Source organism: Musa acuminata, chromosome BXJ3-5, assembly GCF_036884655.1.
Source record: "Musa acuminata AAA Group cultivar baxijiao chromosome BXJ3-5, Cavendish_Baxijiao_AAA, whole genome shotgun sequence".
NCBI classification, from domain to species: Eukaryota; Viridiplantae; Streptophyta; class Magnoliopsida; order Zingiberales; family Musaceae; genus Musa; species Musa acuminata.
The window spans coordinates 44,175,635-44,203,630 of NC_088353.1; the positions used below are offsets into that span (position 1 = coordinate 44,175,635).

Consider the following 27,996-nt stretch of genomic DNA (forward strand, 5'->3'; position numbering starts at 1 on the left):
CTGAGTGACCTTGCCAAAACCTAAGACAAGTACCTGACAGCAGCGATGGTGGATTAGACTTACAGACACCTCACAGATGCTGATGTGTTTAAGATGATAGCTTATCACGAAGGAAGAAGAGCAAATTGTTGCTGCATCAGACAAGGAGACCAATGATGGTAGAGGACAGTGGATGAGACACCAACATTGGATGCAGAGATTCCTTCTTTTCTTTGGGTCTTTGTAAGGCCTCAGAAACTGTACCATTGGATTCTCACCTGTTTTCACTGCTAATGTTTTCCAACCATCTTTCTCCTCCCCTGTCAATTACATTCCATCATTTACAGTAACACTTTGCTTTCATCATGATCTCACCACTATCATATATGGGTTTAAGGTTGCAGTGAAGGACAGCTGGAAGACATTGATATAACACCTTTACTACTTCGAAAACATTGTATTCTTGTAGCTCAACTTATTATCTGATTTCCTCAAGTTAGCATTTGCAACACAATTTCTTACTGTACTGTTTTCACCCCTAAAACAATAATCTAGATCACATGGAAACCTATACAAATAGGTTAAAGTGCAACCATGATTTTAGCATGCATGCATTCCCCTACCTGGACCCAACCAAACTGCACCTTGCCTCACTGCCATGTGACTCACAGAAGTGCTACTTGGGATTAAATAGTGGTACCTTAGATCACATCAGCAGATCTATAGCTTAACTTTGATACCGAGCGATGTCAATAAATAACAAGAAGCGTGCACTCAGGTGGCAGAGCGGAGAAAGAGTTGGTAGCTTTGGAGAATAAAGCAGCAGGAAAGAAGAGCTTTAAACGAGAGAATGCTACAGGTGATCTTTCTCTTTTGGCTTCGGAGAACACAAAAACAGTGAGTTCCCACAGGGATTAGAGCACAAAGGGTGAGCGAAGGCAGACTTGGTGAATCGGGAGAGAGGTGGAAAGAGGTACTTCGCGGTCTGCGACACACTCTGCTTCCCTCGTTCCTCCCCGCTGTTTCGGCTTGTGTGGAGCTTCCTTCTTCGCAGAAGAGGATGGGGAAAATGAGAGGAGGATGGGCGTCAAGGATGGCGCTTCTGTGCTGTGTTTCTTTCTCTTTCCTCTCGGCCTTTGCTCTTCTCGAGGAAACAGGTGATTAGAACCCTGTTCTTTTGTGCCATTGGAGATCTAAGCAGTAATCATCTGCAGTTCCAGTCAAATCTTGTAGATGCTTTGCTGCTTTGCGTTTGTATGCATGCGCTTCTCTTTCCTCGGCCAATGTTGCAATCATATAACATTTCCATCTCTCCATTTCTCTGCTACAGGGATAGGAAGCGCGAGAACGAAGTCTTTCGTGCAGGTGCACTTCCTTTCTCTCACTCGATTTCTTCTCTGATTCTTCCTGCCGTGAAGCGACGAGAAATGATATCAATCGCTACGATTGACGATTGATGCGACTTCTGCAAAGCTTGACCGGCGGCGCAACGTAGAAAACTCACGCGCTCGTCCGCTAAAAAGCGCGGGTTTCCGTCTTCGAGCGTTTACTAGTACGACTGCTACGACTGCACTGCCTCTGAAGCGACTGTACCCTGCAGGGTCCGTGGTCAGCACGTGAGGTAGGCACGGCGGCGGCGGCGGCGGCGGCGGAGGAGGAGGGGGAGCGGAGGGGATTGATGGGACCGGGGTCGTATCCTCCGCGGTGCGCGTCAAAGTGCGGCAAGTGCACCCCGTGCCGGCCGGTGCACGTGCCGGTCCCGCCCGGGACACCGGTGACCTCCGAGTACTACCCCGAGGCGTGGCGGTGCAAGTGCGGCAACCGCCTCTACGTGCCGTAGCGGCGGAGTCCCCTCGGTTGGCGGTGCACGGGCATGATCGCAGCTTTCAGCGGGGGGAGACGACGCGAGGAGGAACAGTAGCAGCACTATGACACATCAATGCTACAATGCGTTAATTTCATGTCCGTGGACGAGGGTGGGTAGTCGGAGATGAGAGTGGAGGAGCCATCAATGTATGCGGCATGCAAGCATGCACGTCCAAAGGAGTCGTATAGTAAACACTGTTGCTGTTGCTGTTGCTATCCATTTATGAGCTCTCTACGATTGGTGGCGGCTGGTAGCCAGTTGTAGATGTCGGTCTGCATACATCTTCTTCTTGGACGCGGTAGGCATAAAGACGAGGTTTGAAACTTCTTTGGGCTGTGCATCATTTGAGAAGTTGGGCTATTTTTCGGCCCAGTTAAAGGCCCAAAATATTAAAAGAAAAAGGGTAAAAAGCGCGTCGACAGCAGGGTTCGAACCTGCGCGGGCGGAGCCCAACAGATTTCAAGTCTGTCTCCTTAACCACTCGGACATATCGACGATCTTGCTTGTTGTTCTACTTCAAACTTAATATTCTAATATTAAGAGAGTGTAGACAAAAAGATCGTACAATTAGACCGTATAATATATTATACATAAAGTCATCATAAATCACAAGTTGAATATATCATTTATTCATATTGATCGGAGCTCATAAACTCTATAGAAAGAGACGCTACATATGGAGGGAGAATAGGCAATCAATCCTAAATACCTCGAGACAATGATATATCATACATCATAAATAGATATATTCTTATGAATGGATATTTCTCATGAACTGAATCAACATCATTTTCATGCAAATCCTATTACTCCAGTATCCATCCCAATAAAAACAAAAAAAAATGTTTAATAGAAATTAGTGTAATAATAATAAAATCATAAATCACTGAGATATGACATTGTGAAATACTCTCATGTAAAATGACTGTAATTGAAGAGTGAGCCAATTTTCACCTCGAGAACACTAAGAAGATAGTAACCATTGCATCAACCTTGCCGGAATTCCAACCACAATACTAAATCGTGCTACGGCCATCGACATCTACTGTAAAATAAATGCACTGACATGAAGTATTTAATTGCAACTCCGACAAGTTAACATGAGAGCAGTTTTGCTGCAATCTACATGCAGTATCCCATGCACGGGAAAGACGAACAATGGAGGAGGGAGCTCCAAATCTTTCGGTGCCGATTATTCTGCATTAAGTCAATTTGGTGAGCTTGTTTTAGTCGCACTAATTCACCATTGTCTCCCATTATTCTGCATTCTCGATCGAGTATTACGATACATCTTGCCTTGGGTTTATATCATCTTCATATCAAATCTTCGCCTTTCATTTACTAGTGATATATATATATATATATATATATATATATATATATATATATATATGATGATGATGATGATGATGATGATGATGATGAGCAAAGTTCGACCATCTCATCCACCAAAGGTGGTGGTTGTTGAAGGATGGAGTTCTTCTATACCAATAGTTTGAATCTATGTTGTTGATTATTGTATGTGGCATATATAATTATATAGTAGATGTAGCTCTAAGTTTCCCACCTCATTCTCAATAAAACAACATAAAACGAAATTGATAAAGAGAGGAAAATATTTTTGTGCTTTATATAGTATTAGAGAAAATCATCGTTGATGTCTAAGTTAATAGTATACGAGGTAGTGATCAAGATAGCTAGCTTTGAGATGATTCTGATGTGAAAATATCTAACTCCCAAGGTAGCACATACACTAAAATCGATGTCGAAAAATATTTCTCGACTTCATTCCGATACTTAAGTTAGTGATCAAGGTCTCTTAGTGGGTGTAGATTTTTTTCGAAAAAGGGCCCCCCCGACGTTATGCCAAGGATTAGCTTTTATACCTAGTTTTAGAGGGGATAACTTGTAATCGATTAAACATCTCCCTCTTGATGTTTTGTGTACATGAGCGGTAGAGGAAAGACAACCCCGAATTGTTTGCTTTGGACTTTTATCCATACGAATAGATGAGTGGTGGATAGTAACATAATTCTTTTTCTTTCATGATAGCTTCAATATAATGATTGTATCATATGATGATTAACTGTTAGTATATTTCTTATCATATAGTCATCATAAAATATTCTCCCATTTTTGTCATTTTAGTTGCTTAGTATATGAAACATGAGTTTTAGAATTACTCATTTTATGAGTGCAATTAGTTCAGGACATTTGAATGAACAAGTATTCAGATATATATATATATATATATATGACAACAATCATCTTTACAACTACGCTCAACCTTCAGAAGGTGCATTAACTGCTCAATATCACAAAGCCACAACCATACCATTACAATAAATGGTCTTCCCATCTCTCACCACCACCGTATTAATTTCATCCCCCATATCGACCTACCCCTTCTATCCAAACCACTGGCCTCTCTCCTAATAACCACAATGAATGGTCTGCCTTGTGCTCCATGACATCGATGTTTGCCCCAAGTATTGATGCTTGCCACTCACAGAAGATTGATTAGAGTGTCAGTTGCCATTCATCCATTAATATATATGTATATAGATATAAGGTCATGGTGAAATTTTAGTCTAATGTAGCATGACATGCTCCTATGAGTCAGAAAGCACATATATGCAAGTGCACGTTCTATACATCAGCATCTCACCTAGTTAATTCTGACCTACAAAGCTGAAGACCCAGCAAGTCCACGATTCATTTGTCTGTAAGCACTGGTCGCCACTCTCTCTCTCTCTCTCTCTCTCACGACTGAGGATGCTCTCCAGCAGCTCAGAGCTTCCCAGACCGTCTCTCCAGATCAAACAAGATGACAAGTTCTACTGCAGGCTGCTGTCCAAGGAAAGCTCTTTGACCCACCCGTCATTTAGGGTGTACTACGGGGTGGCCTCCGGCGCAGTCCCGTTCTTATGGGAGTCGCAGCCTGGCACGCCCAAGCACACCGCCTCAAGCACCAACCTGCCACCTCTCACTCCTCCGCCCTCCTACTACTGCAGCACCAAGAACAAGAGTTGTCGGAAGTCCCCCAAGTCGAATCTGATCCGGATCATACTCCCCAAGCTCAGCTTGAGGAAGTCCCACAAGTCGCCCTCATCGTTGTCCCCGGCAACATCTCTCAGCTACGATCACCGCAGGCGGCACTCCATCTCAGGGTCGTCCTTCTCATCAAGGGGCGACGAGGAGGAGTCCGATGACGGGTCCCCAACATCAACTTTCTGCTTCGGGGTGCCACACAGGGCTGGCGGCGGGCTCAAGCGTTGCTTCTCCGCAGTGCTTATGAAGAACCCGTTGCTGCCGATCGACGGTCGTGGATCCGGCCAAGGTGCTGCTGCTTAAGCGTTCATCTTACCTACTGCTGCCGTGTGTTTCGGTAGTGGTCTCTGTGGTCATCAGTCTCATACATCAAAGATAAGATTAGTCTAATAATATCTACGGATGAAGTGTTTGTCCTGCATCCAAAATAACGTGGCTTAAAGGTTTGTAGTGGCACAGCTCACGCTGTTTCCTTTTGGGTTTCGTACTCTTTGTGACATGTAAGTTGTCCCAGTACAAGATTGGAGCTTTATTGATGGAAGTGTCACTATAACAGGCTTCGGAAGAGCTTATCCATCTTGTGTCGAAGCAAACGAGGTGCTAAACTACTAGTCCTTATGAAGACATATATACTTATCCATCTTTGACAGTGTTGCTTGAATCAGTGTAGTACTTGGTGGCGGCCATATATACTTATCCTTTCTCTTTCTTGGAATAGTCTGCTGACTGTTGATCATCGATAAACGATCAACTTGGTGAAGATATCACTGGCACGATCATCAAATTCTCGCTATCGCTAAGAGGGATAAAGATAGGAACTGATTCCTACTCAACACCCAATTTGATGATAAGATTATTAGGATATATGTCTCCCTATGTGCATGGGTGCATGAATCAACGATAAGCTTCCCCGATGAGGCCCATCTCGATCATGCTTCCATGGGTGCATGAATCAACGATAAGCTTCCTCTGCGGACCTCCATATAATTATTTTTCTTGTTGTGTACTCCCGGAGCACCTACTCATAATTCAAGATCTTAATGTCAAGTACTCTGTGGACCTCTCTTCTTTTACTTGTTTTGGTTTTCACTTTTCCTGCATGCCAATACGTGGCTTTTGCCAGTCCAAGAAAGCACTAAGCTACATCTGGCTTATAACATGCATCAGCCATCACCTTAGCAAGCGCTCATCTGCTAATCCTTTCCACAACTGTTCCAGCCAAGTGACTGGAAAATAGAAGTCATTGAATTCCACCAGCTTTGATTTGGTGCAGCCTGGAGTGGATGAGTGGGACAATGCACCAGCAGATTTGGAGTCTGAAGGTAAAGGGCTTTAAGCAGGAATGGGTGTCCCTGCCATTCAATTTCCCACCATCTCTGAAAGACCTCTTCAATTATGAATAGTGGACATGTGGGTCAGTCCGGGCAAGCAGACAAGCTTCATTAATCTGTAGGACAAAGAAACAAACCATACTTCAGAGTTGTCCATGTTAACCTTCCTTTTCTTTAAAGGTAAAGGTGAAGCTAAAATTATTCGTAGTTGGGATTCCTAATCCAGTTGAGAAAAACACACGATGCATGCAGAGGCTTACTTCATTACAGCCCTCAAAACTTCTCCTGGTATTATGTAAACACTCCAGGAATCACAAGCACTTGTTCCATGGCCAGGACAAGGGAGCTGGTGTCCTCAGGCATTAATGAAGAAAAGGCCATGTCTGTTCTTCCCCTGTCGTTGCCTTCATCTCTCATGGTTTGATCTTGTGGCTTGCTAGAATTATCATTATTGTAAACGAACTTCTGTAGGTTTCGAGGTAGATCCCAAAAGACACCGGTAAGGGTAGAGGTGATTCAGACTCCTATAAGATCTCGGTTCGTATGTGAGAAGAAATTGGATATGAAAACCGGGCTGATTGGGCCATCAGCCCAAGTTTTACTTGTTTCAATTAGTGTGCAGATGATGATCACATCCGATCATTGCTGACGTATCTAATAACTTAAGAACAGCTAAACAACAAGAGAGTTGGGTGTACCCAAAACACAAAAAGAAGTGTGTGGTTTGATGCATTTTCTTTTATCTTCTGCACCTCCATCTCTTTCTATTGTAATGTCATTAGCAATAAGCTTTCGCATGTTTCACAAAAGAATGACCAGTATATGAACTTGTGGCATGGGTTTAGAAGCATCTGATTCATTATTAGAACATTAGGTGTGTCAGTAACTTATTGGTAATCCAACTTTAAGAACAATTATTGATTGGTAGGTTAGACCACATCATGCGATGTGTTATCGATCTCACTTAGAGAACACTATTTATTAGCAATCCAACCCAAACAATCTAAAATGGGTTAGGGAGCAGCTTCTGCCGCCTGCATAAGCACTTCTCAGCACCATTTCCTGCATGCAACTCGAAACCTAGATAGATGGTCCTCATGCACCATGGCCTCCCTTCGCAAGCTCAATATTGGTGAACTTTTACGCCGTGGTCGATGAGTCAGCATAGCTTGGTCCGATCCCGGATATGCAAGATTGCCCCATGTGAAGACTCGAGTGACGGAAGTGAGCGTCAGGTCGGATTGAGTTGTGGGCCTCATCGCCTACTTCTTCGTCGCCAACCCCTACACTTAGGTCAAAGGCGGGAGGGGGATTTCCCGACTCGATTTCTTTGAAGCTTAAATTAGAGTTTAGTGGAATAAGAGTGAGTTGAATATGCGAAGTTCTCTCCCTGACGCCGATCAAGAGGTTGGCTTTTATATATATGAACGAGTGTCGATCATACGTGATCTATTAATGGCGATCGACTCCTCGGGCGGTCGGTTTATATCTTCTGTGCGAGCATCGACCGACCTGCATGGATCCGCGCTGTGTGACACCATTCTAAGCTTTCCGAAACGACTTTGTGATATGTGTCATCGTCTCATACGGCCTCAGATAGCACCGGAACAGACGATCATCTCATCCGAGTCTGAGGTGTCATATCGATGCAATGCACCATATTAGCCACGAGGCTCCGTGTTGGTGCTATGTGGCTGCTGACTATTATCGCGTGGCCGGTACCTTGATATGCCCTATTACTCGGCACTTTGTTCTTCCTCGCCTCGTCAATCCCAGCAACAGAACAGCTCAACCCAAAGCCCTGTCGACCATTAGAATGGTGGTGAGGGATGCAATCGCGCAGGGCTTTGCTTCGACTACGTTTTACATTTCTTTGATTGCTTTGTTAACGTAAGAAAGCTGTGCACTGTGCTTTCGCTTATGATGAATAGATGTCAAGTTAGGGTGTTTGGGATTTGGCTACAGGGATGTGATGGATCCATTCTCCTGGATGAGACACCTACCTTCACCGGAGAGAAGCCGGGGAGGGGTTTCCAAGTGATGAAGTTTTTGTCTTGATATTTAATGTTGTTGGCCATCAAAGAGATTGCGACATTGTAAATCGATCGGTTGAGGTTTTCGTGGATCTTACATGATATCATAGAACCAATATTTTAACCCAAATCAAATTAGACTGAAATCAAAACTAAATCAATATAATGATTCACCTGTTTCAAATCGAATTATAATCGAATTAGAATGGTTTCGTTATGGTTCTAGATTTTTGAGAATCGGAATTAGAACTGATCGTCCTTGAACTAGAATCGATGGTTCAAAACTACGGTTCACTATATATATATATATATATATATATATATATATATATATATATATATATATATATATATATATATATATAATATTTTAAATTATATTTTTATTTTTATAATTATTTTAAATTAAAAATAAAAAAATAGATGATTCGAATCAAAACCAGAAACATCGATTATTATCAGACTAATAATTTAATATTTAATATTTTTTTTAATTTTATCAAATATTATATGGTAGAAATGGTCTTTCATATTTTAGATTTATCCGTTCACATTTTTGTTGCCATTAGTTTGGTTTTGGGTCAAATAATGTTTTATCCACATTAATTTACGTCGAACTGATACCTTTGACGACATCATGGAAGCAATACGGATCTCCAACAGTCACTATCATTTGTTTCTATTGTCAACCGATCCATATCAGCCGGTGTGCAGTCACCATCGCAGGAAATATTATTACAAGGATGAGAACAACAAGAAGCACTCCCTTCCAACAGGTTAAAGATGGGCGAAAACAGCAGCTTCTGTGTGAGTGCAGCTCATCTCCTTGTCATTTCGTGATTCATGTATTCGTGTTTCCGAATTGACGTCCCAACATCAGTACTTACTCCTTCTAACAGTCTATATAATTGATCTTATCAAAAGGAAACATTCTTCTTCATGCATGATTTTTCTTTTCTTTTAAGGTTGTTTTTTGTGCCTTCCTGTTCATCTAAGTGCCTGCCATACGATCATACAAACCACTCACTCCATCCTAATCTCAGTGTAGAGAAATAAAAAAGACTGGAGCCATGTCTTCCATAATATATATATATATATATATATATATATATATATATATATATATATATATATATATATATATATATATATATATATATATATATATATATATATATATATATATATATATATATATATATATATATATATATATATATAAAGGAAATGTTCATCGGGCTATCTTTGGCTTGTCCGGCAATTCCTTGGTCATTTCAGCTTTTTGTTTTCAGTAGAAGATATGGGTAATTTTTGATTGGTAATGGCAGTGAGTTCAAAATATATGATAGATTCCAACATACCTTCTTCATATTGGTTCAGCCATAGCTGTAATACATCTACCTTCATCGAAGGGCTTTGCAGCCCTTTCCAAAATGTGATCCAAGAGGGAACGAAAAGATGGGTTTGCCACCACAGGATTAGTTCTCCTCCCATATCATCACTCTTGTTCATTCACCAACACCGAAGAAATTCTTGATGGCACGTTCCACTGCTTCCTTCACCACTTCAGCATTCATGCTTTCACCCTGATTCATGCAAGTTGGTGAGCTTGAAATTAAGACCAACTTCTATGAGTATGACCCTCAAATGAGGTATTCTCAGTCGATGGATGATTCATTTATGTGCATAGAGATCACACATTTATATTTGTGGTGATTAATATCTACCACGCAATCTATCTTGCATAGTTTTGCATGTAATATCTATGCTTATGCTAAAGTCACCTGTGTCAACTATATGCCTCTAAGGAACTCATGAATTTCTAGCGTTACACAATCAGTACTGTATCTACATCTAAATACTATTGGGGTGTGCTTGCAGATGAGCATATCACGAATGAAAAAGATTGAGAATCAGGTTGAATTTTTAGCCTTAAATATCGATCTTAGGACTGATCTTTTATAAGAGTCTGCATCCTATGCAATAACATCGACGCGTTTTAACCTACTCGATATTGCATAGTATGCGTAATAGAGCATGATTTGGTAGAGGAAGATAATCTGCAAATGATGTCTCCTTGTCTTACATCTCTTCCAATGGCTTGAAGACGAAATGTGTCAGTGCAGGAGGCCTTAGCTTCCAGCACGTTGAGGCCCAAGTCCTCGAACACCTCAAGAACAGACACCAGCAGTCCCGGGCAGCTCTTCTCCGAGAACACATGGATCAGGTAGCCTTTCTCTAGGGTTTCGACAGTCACCTGTGAAGATATTGGTGGAAACATTAGGCCTCAACAATCGGCTTAAAGTCGGAAGTAATTAACCCAAGAAAACATAAGATGAATGAAGATCATGTCGGCAAACCGTGTCTACCTCAGGTAAGGGACTCTTGTCGACAGGTTTCTGTGTGCATGCGATTTCTTGATTCAATCTTTCCACCTTATGCTTCAACTCTTTGATGTATTTGGAAGCGTCTACTATGATCGAGGATTTCCTTAGCTGCCAAACAGTAGAGAGAAAATTGTATCCACGGTTAAGGGATTGAATGTGTGCTGCTTTCAAGAACTCCGAGAGACACATGTAATGATTACATGGAAGAAAGATGAGAGGAGAAGAGAAGAACAAAAGGGTTTCAGAAATATAGGAGAACTATTACTGCATGAGAGTTGGTGAGGGAGCGAAGGATTTGCAGCTTCTCATGCAGAGCGGCTCTCTTGTGCTCTCTAGACACCATCTCTCTGTCTCCCTCTCCCTTTTTTCTCTACAGATCAGGTATGGCGACAGGGGGCTGCTTAAAGAGAGGAGGAAGGAGCTATAAATCCACGCGATCACTGATTTCCACCCACATGATGAGTTGCCTCAATTTCCTAAAAGAATTATATGAGGTACAAAGTGAACTGCCTAAACTGCCCATACTCGATCTTTCTCAAACTCCACTCCCCCTTCTGCCGCGTGAGGAAGCAGATTAACTTGTGTTACCATGTTAACAAGATATACAGAAATGGTCCTCATAGTACACACAACACAGTTCATGTGGTTGCGATCTGCATGTTGTTGTCTTAGAATGAGATAATGCAGATGGCACTCCTTCGGGTAGTTCTTAACAGCCTAATGCAAGTGTCCAAATGGATAAGCCAATCCACCAGCTTTTACAACTCCACCAACATTCTCTTCCTGGGAAACCAACAAGGAGGGAGCCAAAAAGAAAAGAAAGGAGGAGGAGAGAGGGGAAGCCACCACCTTAGCGTGGCAACCACTCAAGTCAAGGAAGCCATAAGTACTCGGGCATAGCTACTATACTTGGACAAATGGCCCCGACATCCAAGTGCCCAAGGTCCCCATCACCATAAACCTCACACTGCGTAGGACTGTTCTTTGTGATAAAATAGCTGCTGTATTCCACTGCAAGTGACAACAGAAGCAATTATTGTTGCAATAACAATGAAAAGCCATCCACAATAATATTTTTACAGGAAGATATATGGGGGGGTGGGAGTTCACCACACACAAAGAAAGAGAGAGGGGAGGAGGAATCTGCTCGTGATCGGGGCACCATGGAAAGCAGCGAAGGCGTCAAAGAGGAGTTGTTTGTGAGCGGGCGCTACGTGAGGGGGAGAGGGAGAAGGCAACAGGGGGTGGTGGGGCTTGGGACTCTGCGTTTGGAGGAGGAATGAGCTGTGAATGCCTCCAAGTACCCCTCACGGGGAAGATTTCACCGTCACCACCTTTGTCCATTTCCGCCTCATCCCCCCCCCCCCTCCCCCTCCCCTCCCAAACGCGTCCATCACATCCCCCGACGATCGAGGTGACACGCCGTGCCGCGCGAGTCCAGGAGACGACGTTTGCAGCCAGCGATCCATCCACTGCAGCTGGTGGTGAACATGAAATATGCTCTCTCCATAATCAACAGTGAAAACTGCTGCCCAAAAATGAAGATAAATATTCGGAACGTGAAGTCCCTCTGTCTTTTCTTTGGAATGTTACGTTGATATATATATATATATATAATTGTTTTGGAGTGATTTCATTTGTGTTTATCCCTGGAAAATTATACGGGCTAACAAAAGAAGACATGACTTAAGACAACCCCCATAAAGGTGATCATGATAGATTTTGGATTTGTGAACCACACATTTAACATTTCAAAGGATGCATCCACAATCACACGTATGCCACACGTATACCACATCCCATTGCTTTAGTGTCCATGAAAATAGATTAATGTATCAAGAAAAAGATAATATTGCTATCGAAGTCTCCTCCAATCGAAGGATCAAATGGAATTTAGCACCTTGACCTTCGATTTAGCATGCCATCAACTTTCCATGACAATTATAAGGCCATTGAAATGCTATGCAGTGCTGCAATGGAATCGTAGGCATATTTCTGCGCATATCGCAGCGGTCCACTAACGATATTCCATGAAAAGGTTCGTATCTTTACATTATTTCATGCACCATCTGCAACATATAACAATGTTTCATGATGAAACATCAGATCGAATGATTCCTCTTAAATAAACAGACATAACATATGGAGGTAAAGACATGTGATGCACAATGTGTTTTGGAGATCACATTCTCACAGTTCTCTCAATATTGCTTCCCCAGTTTATTCGAGTACAAAGTATACAACTTGGATTGTAAGGTACTATTGCCCCTCACTATGTTCTTTTTTGCATCCACAACTCAAATAATGATCCCAAATCCTCGAGAAAATCTCCAAAACACTGTTGACATGCATTTACATCATAGTCTTGTGGTATCCTTCTTCGGCCTATGCACTATATCAAAGTTACTAGGGTGGTCTTTGCCTGATCTACTGGACTATTTCCATATCCTCTTGTGTAGTAGCTTAAAAGATATTGTTTGCCGAGTATTCATGAAAAGGATTTGAGGTCATCACCACCATATTTCTATTTAATGAAAATAATTAAGGGAGATTTATGCAAGCACGAGCCATGCATTTGGAGCGTACTGGTGCGGTAAAATACACCAAGTGCGTAAGCTGCATACGTATATGCATATACATATACACATACCAACTATAAATGTCTCTAAAATATGACTGTTAATGGTCACATGAGTAGAATAAGGGTCACTGCCATGTTCTCGTGAACATTCGTATTGGCTGCTTCACATCTGCACTGACAACTCGTGAGCATTCCTTCTTGAAAAGGGTTTGAGGTTGGCTTTGGGCTGTAGCTGCGTCCATGTCTACCAACCCTTCCAATTGCACGCCTTCATGCCTCAGGAGCTGTCTCCATACCACATGGACAGAGCACGTACCGCTCCATTCACATGTGTGCATTCCTTTCTCCTCCCCTAATCATCACAATCCAACAACGTAGCCACGCTACCTATAGGCCTTCCCCAGGGTTTTCCCATCCCCTGTGGGTAGGGTTTTTGTCATCCAGGGTTTCATCTTTGCCTGGCATGGAAGGATGAGAACGTCTCTCGTATACGTATAGCAGGTAGCTGGACTGTAGCCTGCTGTACCTACAGTCGCCACAAACAATGTTCAGAACACAGATTCGTCATTCTTATACATCTGGGGAAGCTCGATGTTAACATGCAAAAGATGCGTTACTTTTTCACGCCACCCCAACCATACCTTCCATTCTCTCACATACACGAGAGAGAGAGAGAGAGAGTCCACTGATCAGCCACCTCTGTAATGTTGTGGCTTGTCATTTTATTTCAGCTTCTTGAAGTGCTAAAGCATTGTTTCGAACAAAGGATATTGGGATAGTAATTCTACTCTCGAACTGACCATAGGTATATATATATATATATATATATATATATATATATATATACACACACACATATGATATGATGTGTTGGGAATTTATGTATTTGAGCCTTTTTGAGTTGATTAAGTTATCCGAGACTTTGTAATGTTGTCTTCTTATGTTGCTGACAAAATTACATGACGTAGACCATATATACTTGCACCATAAAGCTTATTTGATCTGCAATTAATTTCTTATTCAGTTTAGAATGTAAGTTGATGGTCACATGCATCTCTTATTATTAGAAACATACAAAACATAAAAATGATTGGCTAATTCAATAAGGCTCATATGATTCACATAGCGGCACCTTTGAAATATTTGTACAACGAAGAAGACGAGGTATTCCCTTTCCTCCTTGCTTACTCTTAGACCAATGTGGCATCACAAACTCGACGTTTTCGTTCAAGCCATCAATGATGAACTGTCAAAACAAGAAGAGATTTTTGTGTTGGAAGAAGGAGACAACCCTCCTGATCTCTTTCATCTTTCATGCTGCTGCAATGCATCACATAGTGTTACGGCCGGCGACGATGGCTCAAGCTGTTGGATGCACTCATCTCCGACAGTCTCGGATGGTGAAGGCATTGCTAAGTGGAACTCATAAAAAGAAAGGAAGATGCAACGTAAATGAATGTTCAAGAAAATAGTTACAGCGCCATATTGCATGGAACAGATTTCACGGTTTAGATATCTGCATGCAATTATTATTCTTTGTGCAGACTGCTTCTCTCATTTCCTTGTGCTGTATGTGTAGGTTAAGAAGTATGGATTTGCCTTTTCATCCAAGAGATTTGCTTGCTGTACTCCGACTTTATATATATGGAGCGTACGAGCGTTTTGCATCAAAGTTTCTCTCGACTGTTCGGGGTGCATTCACAGAAGGATCCATGTGTGTCTTCTTGGTATGCAGCTGTCACCATGAAATGCCTACTATAGCCATTGAGATCCGTGTAGGAAATCTCATGGGTGGTGTGGATGTGTCCTGGACCTCCTGGGTTTAGACATTACCTACTTATAATTCTATCTCTTTTCTAATGTTTAGGGAGTACAACTCATCCATTAGATTATTGATTTAGTGGTCAGATGCACTTCCACCGGTGAGTTTGATTAGATAATCGAACTATAAAACATCTGATTGTGTTTATTATTATTATTTTCCTGCAAACAAATAGCTTGTAGGATCCTTTCTTCCATCTGATTTTGTTTGCTTTCAAATGTGTGAGAGATAGGAGAAGTTTACTGGTTAAGAATGATGTAGAAGAAATCTTTGCTGCATCGATCGATCATCTCTCACTAGATATATTATATAAGGCATGCAAGTGGGCTATCAGATGGATTGTATCATCTCAAACACTTTATGCTTCTTCTTGCTTACATATCCACATAGAATACCGATGGTGTAGATTGCACGAGCCACTTTAAATGCTGGTATTATGGGCCCGTCTTTCGTCCGTAGCAGCCTCAAAAACACTTTTGTATTGGAAAAGAAAGGCTAGCAGCATCTGAGAAGAATGTTTTGCTGAGTTGTGTGAATCTTGCCGGACCCATAATTCTGTGCAGTGCATGGTCCAACCCTTGGCACTGCACAGGAAGAGGAGAAGAGAAAAGATAAAACACTTTGTTCTGGCACCATCACCAGGCATTGCCATGCTTGTCTTCTTGTACTTTGATACAACCTCTCGTGACTCCTCTCCACCTCTTTCCTTGTTGCTCTTGGGGGATGGCACAACTCATTCCCCCATGGCCACCCAATGACCAACTTTTGTCTGTCTTCTTAGGTAACAAAAGTTACCTTCAAAGTCCACCTCCAACTCTATTGGAGCATCCTTGGGAGTTCCAACAATAGATGCCATACATGCTAAAATAATTCCTAATATACATGCTTCCAATATTATTACGAAATGACAGTATGTATGTGAAGGATTTAACACATGAGAATCATACAACCTGTTGTTATGTCACTATCCACTCGATGATACCCAGCGATGCAACAATTTCTATGAAGTTCCCGAGGCACAAAGGACAATGGTTTTGGCCATTACAGGTTTTGTGGGACTCTTCACTTTTTTTTTTTTCTTCTTTTAGATCAATATTATTTTCATTTGCTTTTGATCCATAAAAAATTAGGGCTAAAAATTGAATGATCAGCAAAGAAATTACTTCTTTATGGATCAAAACTTTAGCAATAAACTTTTATGGATAATCATTTGCCACCGAACAAAACAAATGATAGTTTCATCAACTCTTTCGGCCCCATTTTTACTTTTTCTCTTTGTTAACGAAGTTAAACTTCCTATCAGCAGTTGCCTTCTTAGTTTACTGTGGGCTCAATTAGAGTTGTGAGGCAAGACTAGAAGTCAGTGAGGAAGACTAAAAATCTGGGATCCCATCTGATATAAATGGGTTGCTCTGGGATTCTTTTGAGGTACAACCAGAGGTCACATGAGTTTGGAGCAATGGCAAGTACAGTCACATGAACTCGCAACACATACGGCCAAACTAATCAAAGCGTAGTCTGGGGAGGTTGCTTCATCGCATCGCAGTGTTGTACGTACGTGTGTGGGATGGGAGCAAAACATGCAACAGGGAGGTGTGTGTGCATATATAATAACTTAGGATTGGGTTAGGTTGTCACGTACGCTCCTGCATGCCTCAATGGGAGTAGTGGAGGTTTTGGCTGTAGTAGAACAGGGAGCAGCAATAAAACAAAAAGAGAGTCACAAGAAGGAGATGGCATCAGGTTTTGCTCCCTCATTATCTCGTTAGATTACAGCAGAATTATGCTGTGCTTTAGTCAAGACAAGAGCAAACATTCCTTTGTTGAACTCATGGCGATGTATGGACTGAATCTATTCGGTTCTGGGATATGCATCTCACACTTTCATTAGTTCGTTCGTAGATCATAAACGAAACAGCCCGACAATAAGCTTCTATAAGGAACAAAAAGGATGTTTAAGCATCTAATTTACTGATTGTCTAAGCAATCATGCAAGTTCTTTCTTTTGAAGAACAGATTTGCATGTATTTAGATTAAACGATGTTTAATCTGAAGCAAATTTGGCAACAAGAATAAAATAGAACACCGAATTGTTTAGGTGATGAGAACCAACTCAAGTGATATATTTTTTTTCATGCATGATTCCTTCTTTCTTCTCTCTCTCTCTCATCCTCGTTTTCCTCTCCTCCTTGCCCTCTCGAGGAGAGGGTGACAGACAGGAAAGATTGGTCCAGCATGTCACATCGAAGTTACTTGAATCCATTTGATTTTGATATTAAGGGCATCAAGAATTTGCTTATGTTATAAGCCTAAGAGGTCCATGCATAAGCAGTAAGTTCTTGTGCTTCACTGATACATAACTATGACATGACCAACCATGATAAACCTCTGTAACCATGGAATGATCAGTACAAATAAAACTGGGCCGAGATGATAAGCCCACATAAGCGAGGCTACAACCTCAAAGTTGAGTTCAAAATACGAGGAATAGTCTTCTGTAGTATGATGCTAAGTCAAACTGCTAAAGCTGTCTAATCTCTATCTAGAGAGGACTCACTGTCTTCTATCCGAATGCTGCAGGAGTATCTGCTTCCATGTCTCGATCGTTTCCTTTTCATGTAGCAATGGGGATTCCTGCTCTGTATAATGGGTATCTGCTTGATGTACACGCCTATTGGTGGCCGCAGGTTTACGGACTTGATCCCGAAGAGTGTGTGAAGCAGTTCATATAAGATAATTAATATAAATAGCTATAAGGTCAAAGTTCTAAACCAAAGGGCATTTGGTCTAGTGGTATGATTCTCGCTTAGGGTGCGAGAGGTCCCGAGTTCAATTCTCGGAATGCCCCATCGACTGTTATTTTATTTTTCGTGAATTAAACTTGATGTCGGAGTCGGGTCGGATCAACAATCGTACCCGTTTCAGTGCTTGCCCATTAATGACATGACGGAAGCAGACTGGTGTTCGGCTTCTACCGTTTCGGTCCGGCCCAGAATTGGCCAGCCTAATACGGCCCCTTCCGTGGAAGGAATGAGACTCAGATCGCGGAACGCGGCAGAGGATGTGCTTCGGGCCGCCAGATGTCACCTTCCTGTTTCGTCTCCCTGGCATTAGTCAACGCGGAGGGCATTTGATCCTGTTGACTATTAGTCTAACATGGAGGGCATTTGGTCTAGTGGTATGATTCTCGCTTTGGGTGCGAGAGGTCCCGAGTTCAATTCTCGGAATGCCCCGTTGACTATTGTTTTCTTTTTCTCGAATTAAACTTGATGTCGGAGTCGGGTCGGATCAACAAATCGTACCCGTTTCAGGGCTTGCCCATTAATGACATGGCGGAAGGTGTTCGGCTTCTCCCATTTCGGTCCGGCCCAGAATTGGCCCGACTAATACGGCCCCTTTCGTGGAAAGAATGAGACTCAGGTCGGAGTCGGGTCGGATCAACAAATCGTACCCGTTTCAAGGCTTGCCCATTAATGACATGAAGGAAGGTGTTCGGCTTCTCCCATTTCGGTCCGGCCCCGAATTGGCCCGACTAAGACGGCCCCTTCCGTGGAAGGAACGAGACTCAGATCGCGGAACGCGGCAGAGGATGTGCTTCGGGCCGCCAGATCTCACCTTCCTGTTTGATCTCCTCGGCATTAGTCAACGCGAAGGGCATTCAGAACCATTGACTATTGTTCTAACACAGAGGGCATTTGGTCTAGTGGTATGATTCTCGCTTCGGGTGCGAGAGGTCCTGAGTTCAATTCTCTGAATGCCCCGTTTACTATTGTTTTATTTTTCTAGAATTAAACTTGACGTCGGAGTCGGGTCGGATCAACAAATCGTACCCGTTTCAGGGCTTGCCCATTAATGACATGACGGAAGCAGACTGGTGTTCGGCTTCTACCATTTCGGTCCGGCCCAGAATTGGCCCGACTAATACGGCCCCTTCCGTGGAAGGAATGAGACTTCGGGCCGCCAGATCTCACTTTCCTATTTGATCTCCCCGGCATTAGTCAACGCGGAGGGCATTTGATTCCGTTGACTATTGTTCTAACACGGAGGGCATTTGGTCTAGTGGTATGATTCTCGCTTAGGGTGCGAGAGGTCCCGAGTTCAATTCTCGGAATGCCCCTTTGACTATTGTTTTATTTTTCTCGAATTAAACTTGATGTCGGAGTCGGGTCGGATCAACAATCGTACCCGTTTCAGTGCTTGCCCATTAATGACATGACGGAAGCAGACTGGTGTTCGGTTTCTACCGTTTCCGTCCGGCCCAGAATTGGCCCGACTAATACGGCCCAGATCTCAACTTCCTGTTTGACCTTCCAGGCATTAGTCAACACGGAGGGCATTTGATTCCGTTGACTATTGTTCTTACGTGGAGGGCATTTGGTCTAGTGGTATGATTCTCGCTTCGGGTGTGAGAGGTCCCGAGTTCAATTCTCGGAATGCCCCGTAGACTATTGTTTTATTTTTCTTGAATTAAACTTGATGTCGCAGTCGGGTCGGATCAACAATCGTACCCGTTTCAGGGCTTTTCCATTAATGACATGACGGAAGCAGACTGGTGTTCGGCTTCTACCATTTCGGTCCGGCCCAGAATTGGCCCGACTAATACGGCCCCTTCCGTGGAAGGAATCAGACTTCGGGCCGCCAGATCGCACTTTCCTATTTGATCTCCCCGGCATTAGTCAACGCGGAGGGCATTTGATCCCGTTGACTATTGTTCTTACGTGGGGGGCATTTGGTCTAGTGGTATGATTCTCGCTTAGGGTGCGAGAGGTCCCGAGTTCAATTCTCGGAATGCCCCGTTGGCTATTGTTTTATTTTTCTCGATTTATTTTTCTCGAATTAAACTCGATGTCGGAGTCGGGTCGGATCAACAAATCGTACCCGTTTCAGGGCTTGCCCATTAAGAATAACATGACGGAAGCAGACTGGTGTTCGGCTTCTACCATTTCGGTCTGGCCCAGACTTGGCCCGACTAATACGGCCCCCTTCCGTGGAAGGAATGAGACTCAGGTCGCGGAACGCGGCAGAGGATGTGCTTCGGGCCGCCAGATCTCACCTTCCTGTTTGATCTCCCCGGCGATGGTAACTTTGATTCTCCTTCAGACCCATTTATCGAAACCATCCCATTTGATCTTTTACTATGATCGATCCTGAGCCTTTTTTTTTTTTCCCTTCGTTCTGATTGCATTGACCCAACTTAGGGTTTCCTTGGCCTGATCTTTTCTTTGCGGGGTTCTGAGAATGTGAATTCTTGTAGGTTTCTTGACCTCTTCTGTTGTTGGTAAAGTTAGGAATTTACTGTGGAATCCTTCTTTGTTGAAACGGTTTGTAGGGGTTCGATTCGAAATTGGAGTTGACATTGGTGTGATCCATGGAATGTCCGGACCACTATTCTGTGGATTGGCCTGTATGACCCTCGCAGTTAAGCTTCGTAAGGGATCATTTTTTAGCTTTCTTGTTGTCTTACGTAGTAAGTCAGACATGGTAACGGTGCATCTTGAAGAGTGGATATCAATGTCATGTTTGGCTTAGTGTTTTTGCAGGTTGTATTAAGAAATCTTCAAGTTTGAGTGATATTTTCTTGAGTTATAGGTTACACCGTTTTGAATTATTTAGAATGTCGTAAGAAGAGATTTGGCTGGATGAATGTTATTTCCATCCTTCAGAAATATGCAAGCAAGGAATCGAGACACCTCAATAAGCTAAGAAAAAGGCTAAAACACAAAATCTCATAGAGGCATTTTGTTGGGTTCATTCCTGGTGTCACTACTATTTGCCACCTCTAATTAGGTATATATGTTGTTGTTTAGAATCTTCTGATTGGATAGGGAATGCATGATGTTGCAGTACATATAACAAAAAATTTAATTAATTATATTTTGTGGATCTCATAGTGGTATTGTGCTGTTTCTTTCATTTGCAGGCCAAGTCGGGAAAATGGCCATTATATTGAGAAATGTATATAGTGTTATCTGTGAGAAACAAGAGGCTATGGTGGGAACCTCCCATCTAACTAAAAGCCTTATCATTGGAGGTGTGCCTTATTTTCTTGCCTAGATGGGTGCATTTTATTATGTTTTTATATTTTGAATTATTTGATTTATAAAGTGCTTTGCTAGTATTGGAGAGATCTTCAGTTTCATGGCTCATTTTACTTGTGATTTCTATGAAGATCTCCTATTTATGATTTTTTGACACAAATATTACTTTGCTACCTCAGTTGAGTCTTGCCGACCAAGCTAGATAAAAGATCAGGTGATTTTAACTCTGCCACCTGATTGTCTGAATTTGGATGATTTTGTCTATAACCTTTCTTAAATAGCATCATCGAAATAATTGAACTTTCAAATGCTGATTTGAGATAAGGCAGTTGGTCTTAAATATTGATTATCAATTGTGATGGAGAAGCTATAACCCTAAGAATGAGGAACAACAGATTCAATCATCAACCAAAAATGGAAAAGGCTATCCATAATCAAACTATTAAATATATCTACTTGTGTGCAAGAAAATTTCACAAAAGATGGACTTAGTTGCAAGCAGTGGAATTAAAATGCTGCAAGCCAATGCAATCAATGGACTTTTCAGATCCAAAAGACATTGAATTTTCCTATATCAGATTTTTTCTTTTAGAGAACCTTTTGGGGGTTCAGAATTTCTCTTATAGTTCTAGAGCATTGGTTTAAGCAAAGGTTTTTTTCTAGGTGGTGCAAAAAAAACAACAAAATGGTTCCTTAATGTAGCTAAAAGTTGCGCAAGTTTGCCAGTCCATTCATTTATAACCAAAAGATGCTGATCAAAATATAAATGTAGGTGCTAGTTACGAAAGCATTTTTATATTTTCATATTGCAAGCAGCCAAGTAGGTTCAGAAATTCTTTTCTGGAGACTGCATAATTACTTCTTGAAGCTAAAAGTAGCCTCCTTGCTTGTAAATATTCTCAATCTAATGAATGATTATTGTAGAGGAAAAAGAACAGAATTGGTCACCTGCTCCACGAAGAATGGGACACTCATAAAAAAGACCCACACCAAGGGCTTGTCACCTGCTCCACCAAGAAAAGGGACTCATGTTTTAGATGATGAACCCGAGAAAGAACCTCCTCGAAAGTGTCATTCATAGCATCGGGATTCAAGATTCTTCGATGGTAATTTTACTTATCCGACTGGTTTCATAATTCAGATAATTTGTTTGATTAAAGGAAGGAAAAATACTACTTTTACTTGCAGACAATTTCCTTTCCAGCAAAAAATTACTTGTATCAACTCCCCAGTTCTTTATTTCAATTTTGCTAGTGATAGCAGCAGCTGTTTGTTCATCGAGAAATGAGATCATGAACTAACTACGTTTTTTGGTGCCTCGCCAGCTTCGAGGATGCCCTCTGCTTGCAAAATTGAATGTTCCACCTAATGCCAGATCAAGAGATGTAAGCTTCCGTGTTGGTTCATTCTATAAGCTGAAGAGGAGAATAAATCTGGTAGATAACTTCTTACAAGCATGACATACACACGTACCTAACTAAATGGATCCATTTAGTCCTACGTCTTTAGGTTCTTTAAGCTGTCAAATGTGGTGGTCATAAGACGTGCCTCTGAATCCCTTTTGTTCCCTTGCAGATTCAGTCACGTCTCTCGTATCCAAATAAATACGGGGTGGAGATCAATGAACAGAAGTGGGAGATGATATGCTTGAATTGTGTCCATCCGTTTAATTTTCTTGTGTGAGATGAGATGTTCATTAGAATTTGTAGTTCATACCATAAGTCTGATGGCGAGTGCGGTTTAAATAATAGTTTTCTGGTCGATGTCTACCGATCAAGAACCCAAAATGCTGCTCTTTCACGAATCCCGGTCGGCACCTCAAGTTTTTACCCAGGTAGATTTGGTGACTCTATGCCAGCGGTGAGCCGGGCCCCACTTCAAGGGATGAGTATAGAGCGGGCATTTCTTTATGAGGTTGGAATGTCTCCGTCCTCACATCAACTTGACCTTTTCGACCCGCCGTTCCTATCCTGCCGTGTGTTCGCTCCTGTGAAAGTCTTCGCTCATCTTCTACCTTCCCAAACTCTCTCCCCCTTGAGGTTGCTGATCTCAGGAGCAGGATTAAATCCTTCCAATTCTCTCATCGGCTTCGCTTCGTCTCACCGTCGGGTATGTAGCGTTCAGTATTTTCCTTTTCTTCGTCTTTGATCTTGAACTGCCGATGAACTCCCATGGAGGCGTTGACCGTAAAATTCTCAGCATGGTCTTGCTTCATAGGTTGTCCGTTGGATCTGGTGGTTGCTTAATTCTTCGATGAACTGGAATTAGCGACTGCAGATGATCGAACTTCAAACTGTCGTGTAATTTTGCGTCATGAATGTATGAGCATCTTCTGTGTCTATCTGTAATCTAAAGCCAACGTTCTCCTTGAAATTGTTCTGAACCTGATCGAAACTTGTTCGAGTGGTTTTCTGCAGGGAATTCCGTCGTATTTGACTGTGGTTCTTCACCGAGAATTCACAGCGTGTCTACGGATTACATAGGGCAATGCCATCGGACAGGGATGAGTCTGCGGTGGAAATGGTCCCTGCAGTCCAATTGCATCAAGATCCGGATGCTCCTGAACACGTCGATGATGCTGTCAGCTTGATTCGATCGTTTCAGGTGTTAGGCCCAACGAGGCATAGGAGGCATGTTCTTGGTCTTCTGCGAGCTCCCTCCTTGGGGGGTTGGATCGAGAAGCTCCAACTCTTTTCCCCTTCGAGGATCTTCCGGCACACGGTGGATGTAAGGGAGGAAGTCTCGCTTTCCGTTTCTTCTCCGGTCGATTCACAGCGGCGCTTCGGCATCAGCTTCCTCGGCAGCATCAACTGGTCCTCCGTCTCAGCCAGCTTCAAGGAATGGATAGAACACCCGAGGAATGCTGCTCTTCTCATCTGGTTGATCTGTGTGTCCGTCTCCACCGCCATGCAGGGGTTGCTCCTCCTTGGACTACTGGATGAAGCATTCCCCACGAAGGCCTCGAGAAACCACTGGATCGAGATCAACAACCAAGTCCTGAATGCTCTCTTCACCCTCATGAGCTTGTATCAGCATCCGAGCCTGTTCCATCACCTGGTCCTCCTGTGCAGATGGAGACCGGAAGACATCACGGCCCTTAGGAAGATCTACTGCAAGGACGGCGCCTACCGGCCTCACGAGTGGGTTCATATGCTGGTCGTCCTCCTCCTCCTCCAAATCACTTGCTTCGCCCAGTACATCTCCTGCGGCCTCTACTGGGGATACGCCAGCGAAGCCAGACCGGAGTTCGCGGAGATCTTCTTCTTCGGCCTTGGATTTGCAGCACCGGTGTTGGCTGGTGCTTACGCTGTGTACAGCCCACTGGGAAGGGAATGTGACGCCGAGCTGGATGAAGAATCGCAGGGTGGTCCGAACCATGAGCAATCCAGTGTGAAGCTTAGCATCAGGTTACACAAGCTGAGGGCTCTGGTGAGCGACCCCAAGTGGGCAGGGGGGTTATTCGATTGCAGTGATGATATCACCGTGAGCTTCCTTTCCTGCTTCTGCACCTTCTGTGTCTTCGGATGGAACATGGAAAGGCTGGGCTTCGGAAACATGTACGTCCATATCACCACCTTCCTTCTTCTGTGCTTTGCTCCTTTCTGGATCTTCAACATCTCAGCCCTCAACATCCACGACAACGTCATAGGAGACATGGTGGGGATCGCAGGCATCGTGCTCTGTGTGTTTGGTCTGCTCTATGGTGGTTTCTGGAGGATCCAAATGAGGAAAAGATTCAGACTTCCCGGCAATGAGCTTTGTTGCGGATCGAAATCGCTCACCGACTACCTTCAATGGCTGTTCTGCTGGTCGTGCTCGCTGGCTCAGGAGGTGCGCACCGGGAACTCATACGAAGTAGAGGACGACAGCCTTTACAGAAAGCATTCGGAGGACGAGGAGGAGGACATCCATCCCTTTCTGCATCCTCTGCCTCGCGAGAGCGGTCTGAATTCACTCGGCAAGTTGCAGTATGATTCCTCGCGTCTGATCTCTTATCCAGCTAAATCGCCGGCGTCTACGGCTGCAGCGGCTGAGTCTAAGAGTCAGGAAGATGAGCCTCACGACATCAAGGAAGCGTCTTTGGTGTTAGATTTCGGTGGCAATATGAAACCTCCCTTGCAACAACTGATACTATCAAAAGATCCAATGAATGTTTAGTTGCAGATGCCCGCATCGATCGGCCAAATGCAGATCACATGTTCAAGTTCGACACGAATTGTTTGAGGAGGTCGCAATCCAGGAAGAAGAACCACATAGCTGCTGCCTTGTATTCTTCATCTCCATCAATTTTCTGAGTGATTTTTTCTTCCAAAGATCAAGGAAAATTACTTGAATTCTGACCTCCACGAATCACTAAATCCTCAAAATGTTCTTTTTCTTTCTCTGACGCATTGCCTCGTGTCAGAGCATTTGCAACTCACTTTTCAATGATGGGTAGACTTTACTCACTGACGATTTAGTGGAATTCCATCAGATCAAGTGAATGATTTCTTAAAACAACACCGTAATATGAAAAGATCGTTTCACCAATCTTGGGTGAGCATTACGAGCTCAGAGTGGACGAGTGTCATGCACATCAAATCTGATTGAACTCTTCGACCTTTGCTTCGCTGCTGCTCATTGGCACGTAGAAGCACGCCCTTCGGCCACGAGACTGACGATGGGATCGACCACTGTTCATGCCCGGTGGCCTCCACCGTCTCAAGCAAAGACATGAACACGTAGATCGAGTCCACTAAGCAGATTCATGGAGTTGGGTGCAGTTAAATTGCATGACGTAGATCAAAGGAGATTTGTTTTGAGAAAGGCAAAGGTCACGACTGAAACTTTGGGTACTGCAGCAGCTGATAGAAGACATGAGATTTTGGAAGAAGCACTACATAATCTCATCCATTAGGATGGAAACAGGACATGGCAAGAGGCACAAAATCTTAATGGCTCTCCCCCAAAGTGGCAGCAGCTGTCCACTCTGTTCCTCCACTAGCAAATGTCGGGCACAAGTGCACACATTCCTCAGAGAAAACAAGACGAGTGACGTACTATTCCATGCTGATAGAAGACCTCTTTATCTATCTTCTTATCTTCGTCTTTCGGAAAGAGGTTATCAGAATGGACATAACAATATGATTCCATATCACAAGATACGTTTATCCAAATTATCAACTCGATGAAGCCAATAAGTCAACTCTTTTTTTTTCTTAGTCATGCTGACTAAAAGAAATCAAGAAAGTGACAAGCATTGCAAGGACCAAAAAATCTTGCCAGTGCTGCATTAACTGTAAGCAAAGCTGCTGCTAAATATCACACAGAATGGTATGAACATTTTAGAGATCGATCAAAAGAGTGCTGATTTTTCAGCGAATCCAAAGGCTTTTCACAACTTCAAAGCTAAGCTATTTTAAACCTTTTATCACCTTATTCCAAATCAAAATCCAATTTTTGATATTAATCTGGTAGCACATCACTCTATTCATGCATGTATTGAACTTATCACCATTCATGATTAAGAAACAAATAATTCTTGAATCATTGTTTTTTTTTTAATGGTATGTAATAATAATGAGATTTGATCTCAATAATTTAAACAATATATATTATAAAATTTTATTTAAAAAAAAATATATATATATATAGAGGTTATCATGATATTTGATTTATGTATGCCTATATAGGGCATTAGCAACATTATTATTTATTTATTTATTGGAATCCATCTGAATATTAAGTTGGCACATAGCACATCTGAGAATTAACGTGGGGCCCGACACACATCCAATAAAATTAGATTATGATGATCCGATAAACAAGGAATGGTGGACCCACGTCGAGCGCTCCCTCATCCCTTCCCGCTCGCTTGGCGTCTATAAAGTGACCCCCGACTCATCCCCCCTCGCTGCCATCCGCTTCGTATCTGCCCGTGCATTCTTCCACGTGAGCCGTCGAAGCTTCCGCCTCTTCCGTTTCCCCAGCACTGGAGTCCGAGAGGCCACTACCGGATCTGGCTAATGGCAGCCGAGGAGGAGGAGGACTGGCGAGGCTGGAGAGGCCGGAGGTGGTGGTGCGGGAGTTGTATGAGGCCATAAACGCCCGGGACGTGGCCAAGCTGCACCGGCTGCTGAAGCCGGACCTGGAGTGGCGGTTCCATGGCCCGCCGAAACACCAGCACCTGAAGCGCCTCCTCACCGGCGAGGAGGAGACCATCGCCTTCAAGTTCGAGCCGCAGGAGGTCGCCGCCTTCGGCTCCACCGTGGTCGCCGAGGGCTGCGGCCTCGGCGCGCTGTGGGTTCACGCCTGGACCGTCGAACCGGAGGGGGTGATCACCCAGGTGCGGGAGTACTTCAACACTTCCCTCACCGTCGCCCGCGTCGGCGCCGATTCTCCCGCCTCTTCTTCTGAGGACCACGACAGGTCGACTCACTGCCTCCCGGTGTGGCAGAGCCGCCTGCACCGGCGTGCCCGGAAGTCACTTCCTGGCCTTGTCCTTGCTATATGAGACGCATAAATATATAGATCTCGAAATAGGATAAATAAAGTAATACTCATCTTAGAGAAATAAATAATGGTTTGAGGGTGTCTCTTCTTATTTGCCTCATCTGTGCTTATTTACGTGGTTACTCATTGGAGAAATGTTTTAGTTTTCTTCGTTTTTCTTCTTTTGATGAAAAACATGGAAAATAAACAAAGTTGTTTTCACTGCCAAGACCATAGTTATTATAAATGAATATGTATTATATTAGTAAAATTTATAGAAGCTTGCTATTTGTAATGCTTTGCTATAGATGACCCTCAAAAAATAATAAAATATAATTTTATTATTTATACCCCCTTATTTATCAATCTTATCATTTTATTTTTCATAGCCTCTTAGTGCTACTCGTTACTCTCTTGTTATTCAATTATATCATTA

The 27,996-nt window shown here is 42.9% G+C and overlaps 4 protein-coding genes and 7 non-coding genes across 18 annotated transcripts; 9 read left to right on the top strand and 2 right to left on the bottom strand.

The window, feature by feature from the left end:
* Window positions 1-2,259: 2,259 nt before the first annotated feature.
* Window positions 2,260-2,341, bottom strand: TRNAS-UGA (transfer RNA serine (anticodon UGA)). Its single transcript has one exon. It is a non-coding gene; the product is annotated as a tRNA-Ser (tRNA).
* A 2,169-nt stretch (window positions 2,342-4,510) lies between these two features.
* LOC103986202 (uncharacterized) lies at window positions 4,511-5,433 on the top strand. The gene has a single exon (XM_065150461.1). It carries the CDS (start codon window positions 4,622-4,624, stop codon window positions 5,198-5,200), a length of 579 nt encoding a protein of 192 aa, XP_065006533.1. The 5' UTR covers window positions 4,511-4,621; the 3' UTR covers window positions 5,201-5,433.
* A 4,167-nt stretch (window positions 5,434-9,600) lies between these two features.
* LOC103986201 (uncharacterized) lies at window positions 9,601-11,070 on the bottom strand. The gene is made up of 4 exons (XM_009404130.3): window positions 10,914-11,070; window positions 10,631-10,756; window positions 10,348-10,518; window positions 9,601-9,847 (listed from the first exon to the last, which is right to left on the bottom strand). Exons 1-4 carry the CDS (start codon window positions 10,989-10,991, stop codon window positions 9,770-9,772), a joined length of 453 nt encoding a protein of 150 aa, XP_009402405.2. The 5' UTR covers window positions 10,992-11,070; the 3' UTR covers window positions 9,601-9,769.
* A 6,757-nt stretch (window positions 11,071-17,827) lies between these two features.
* Window positions 17,828-17,899, top strand: TRNAP-AGG (transfer RNA proline (anticodon AGG)). The gene has a single exon. It is a non-coding gene; the product is annotated as a tRNA-Pro (tRNA).
* A 313-nt stretch (window positions 17,900-18,212) lies between these two features.
* Window positions 18,213-18,284, top strand: TRNAP-UGG (transfer RNA proline (anticodon UGG)). The gene has a single exon. It is a non-coding gene; the product is annotated as a tRNA-Pro (tRNA).
* Window positions 18,285-18,740: 456 nt separating this feature from the next.
* On the top strand, window positions 18,741-18,812 carry TRNAP-CGG (transfer RNA proline (anticodon CGG)). Its single transcript has one exon. It is a non-coding gene; the product is annotated as a tRNA-Pro (tRNA).
* A 284-nt stretch (window positions 18,813-19,096) lies between these two features.
* On the top strand, window positions 19,097-19,168 carry TRNAP-AGG (transfer RNA proline (anticodon AGG)). The gene has a single exon. It is a non-coding gene; the product is annotated as a tRNA-Pro (tRNA).
* Window positions 19,169-19,419: 251 nt separating this feature from the next.
* TRNAP-CGG (transfer RNA proline (anticodon CGG)) lies at window positions 19,420-19,491 on the top strand. Its single transcript has one exon. It is a non-coding gene; the product is annotated as a tRNA-Pro (tRNA).
* A 283-nt stretch (window positions 19,492-19,774) lies between these two features.
* Window positions 19,775-19,846, top strand: TRNAP-AGG (transfer RNA proline (anticodon AGG)). The gene has a single exon. It is a non-coding gene; the product is annotated as a tRNA-Pro (tRNA).
* Window positions 19,847-19,999: 153 nt separating this feature from the next.
* LOC135638921 (uncharacterized) lies at window positions 20,000-25,431 on the top strand. 8 transcript variants are annotated; one of them, XM_065152506.1, is made up of 8 exons: window positions 20,000-20,130; window positions 20,972-21,082; window positions 22,014-22,195; window positions 22,415-22,474; window positions 22,665-23,198; window positions 23,307-23,408; window positions 23,507-24,646; window positions 24,739-24,992. In XM_065152506.1, exons 7-8 carry the CDS (start codon window positions 23,577-23,579, stop codon window positions 24,842-24,844), a joined length of 1,176 nt encoding a protein of 391 aa, XP_065008578.1. In that variant the 5' UTR covers window positions 20,000-20,130; window positions 20,972-21,082; window positions 22,014-22,195; window positions 22,415-22,474; window positions 22,665-23,198; window positions 23,307-23,408; window positions 23,507-23,576; the 3' UTR covers window positions 24,845-24,992. The 8 variants fall into 8 exon arrangements, with proteins under 8 accessions (XP_065008578.1, XP_065008579.1, XP_065008573.1 ...); XM_065152507.1 differs by having other exon boundaries at window positions 24,760-24,992; XM_065152501.1 differs by having other exon boundaries at window positions 22,415-22,525; window positions 23,507-25,431.
* A 405-nt stretch (window positions 25,432-25,836) lies between these two features.
* Window positions 25,837-27,582, top strand: LOC103986478 (senescence associated gene 20-like). The gene is made up of 2 exons (XM_009404499.3): window positions 25,837-25,921; window positions 27,059-27,582. The coding sequence occupies exons 1-2, from the start codon at window positions 25,837-25,839 to the stop codon at window positions 27,580-27,582; spliced, it is 609 nt and encodes a 202-aa protein (XP_009402774.2).
* The last annotated feature ends 414 nt before the right edge of the window (window positions 27,583-27,996 follow it).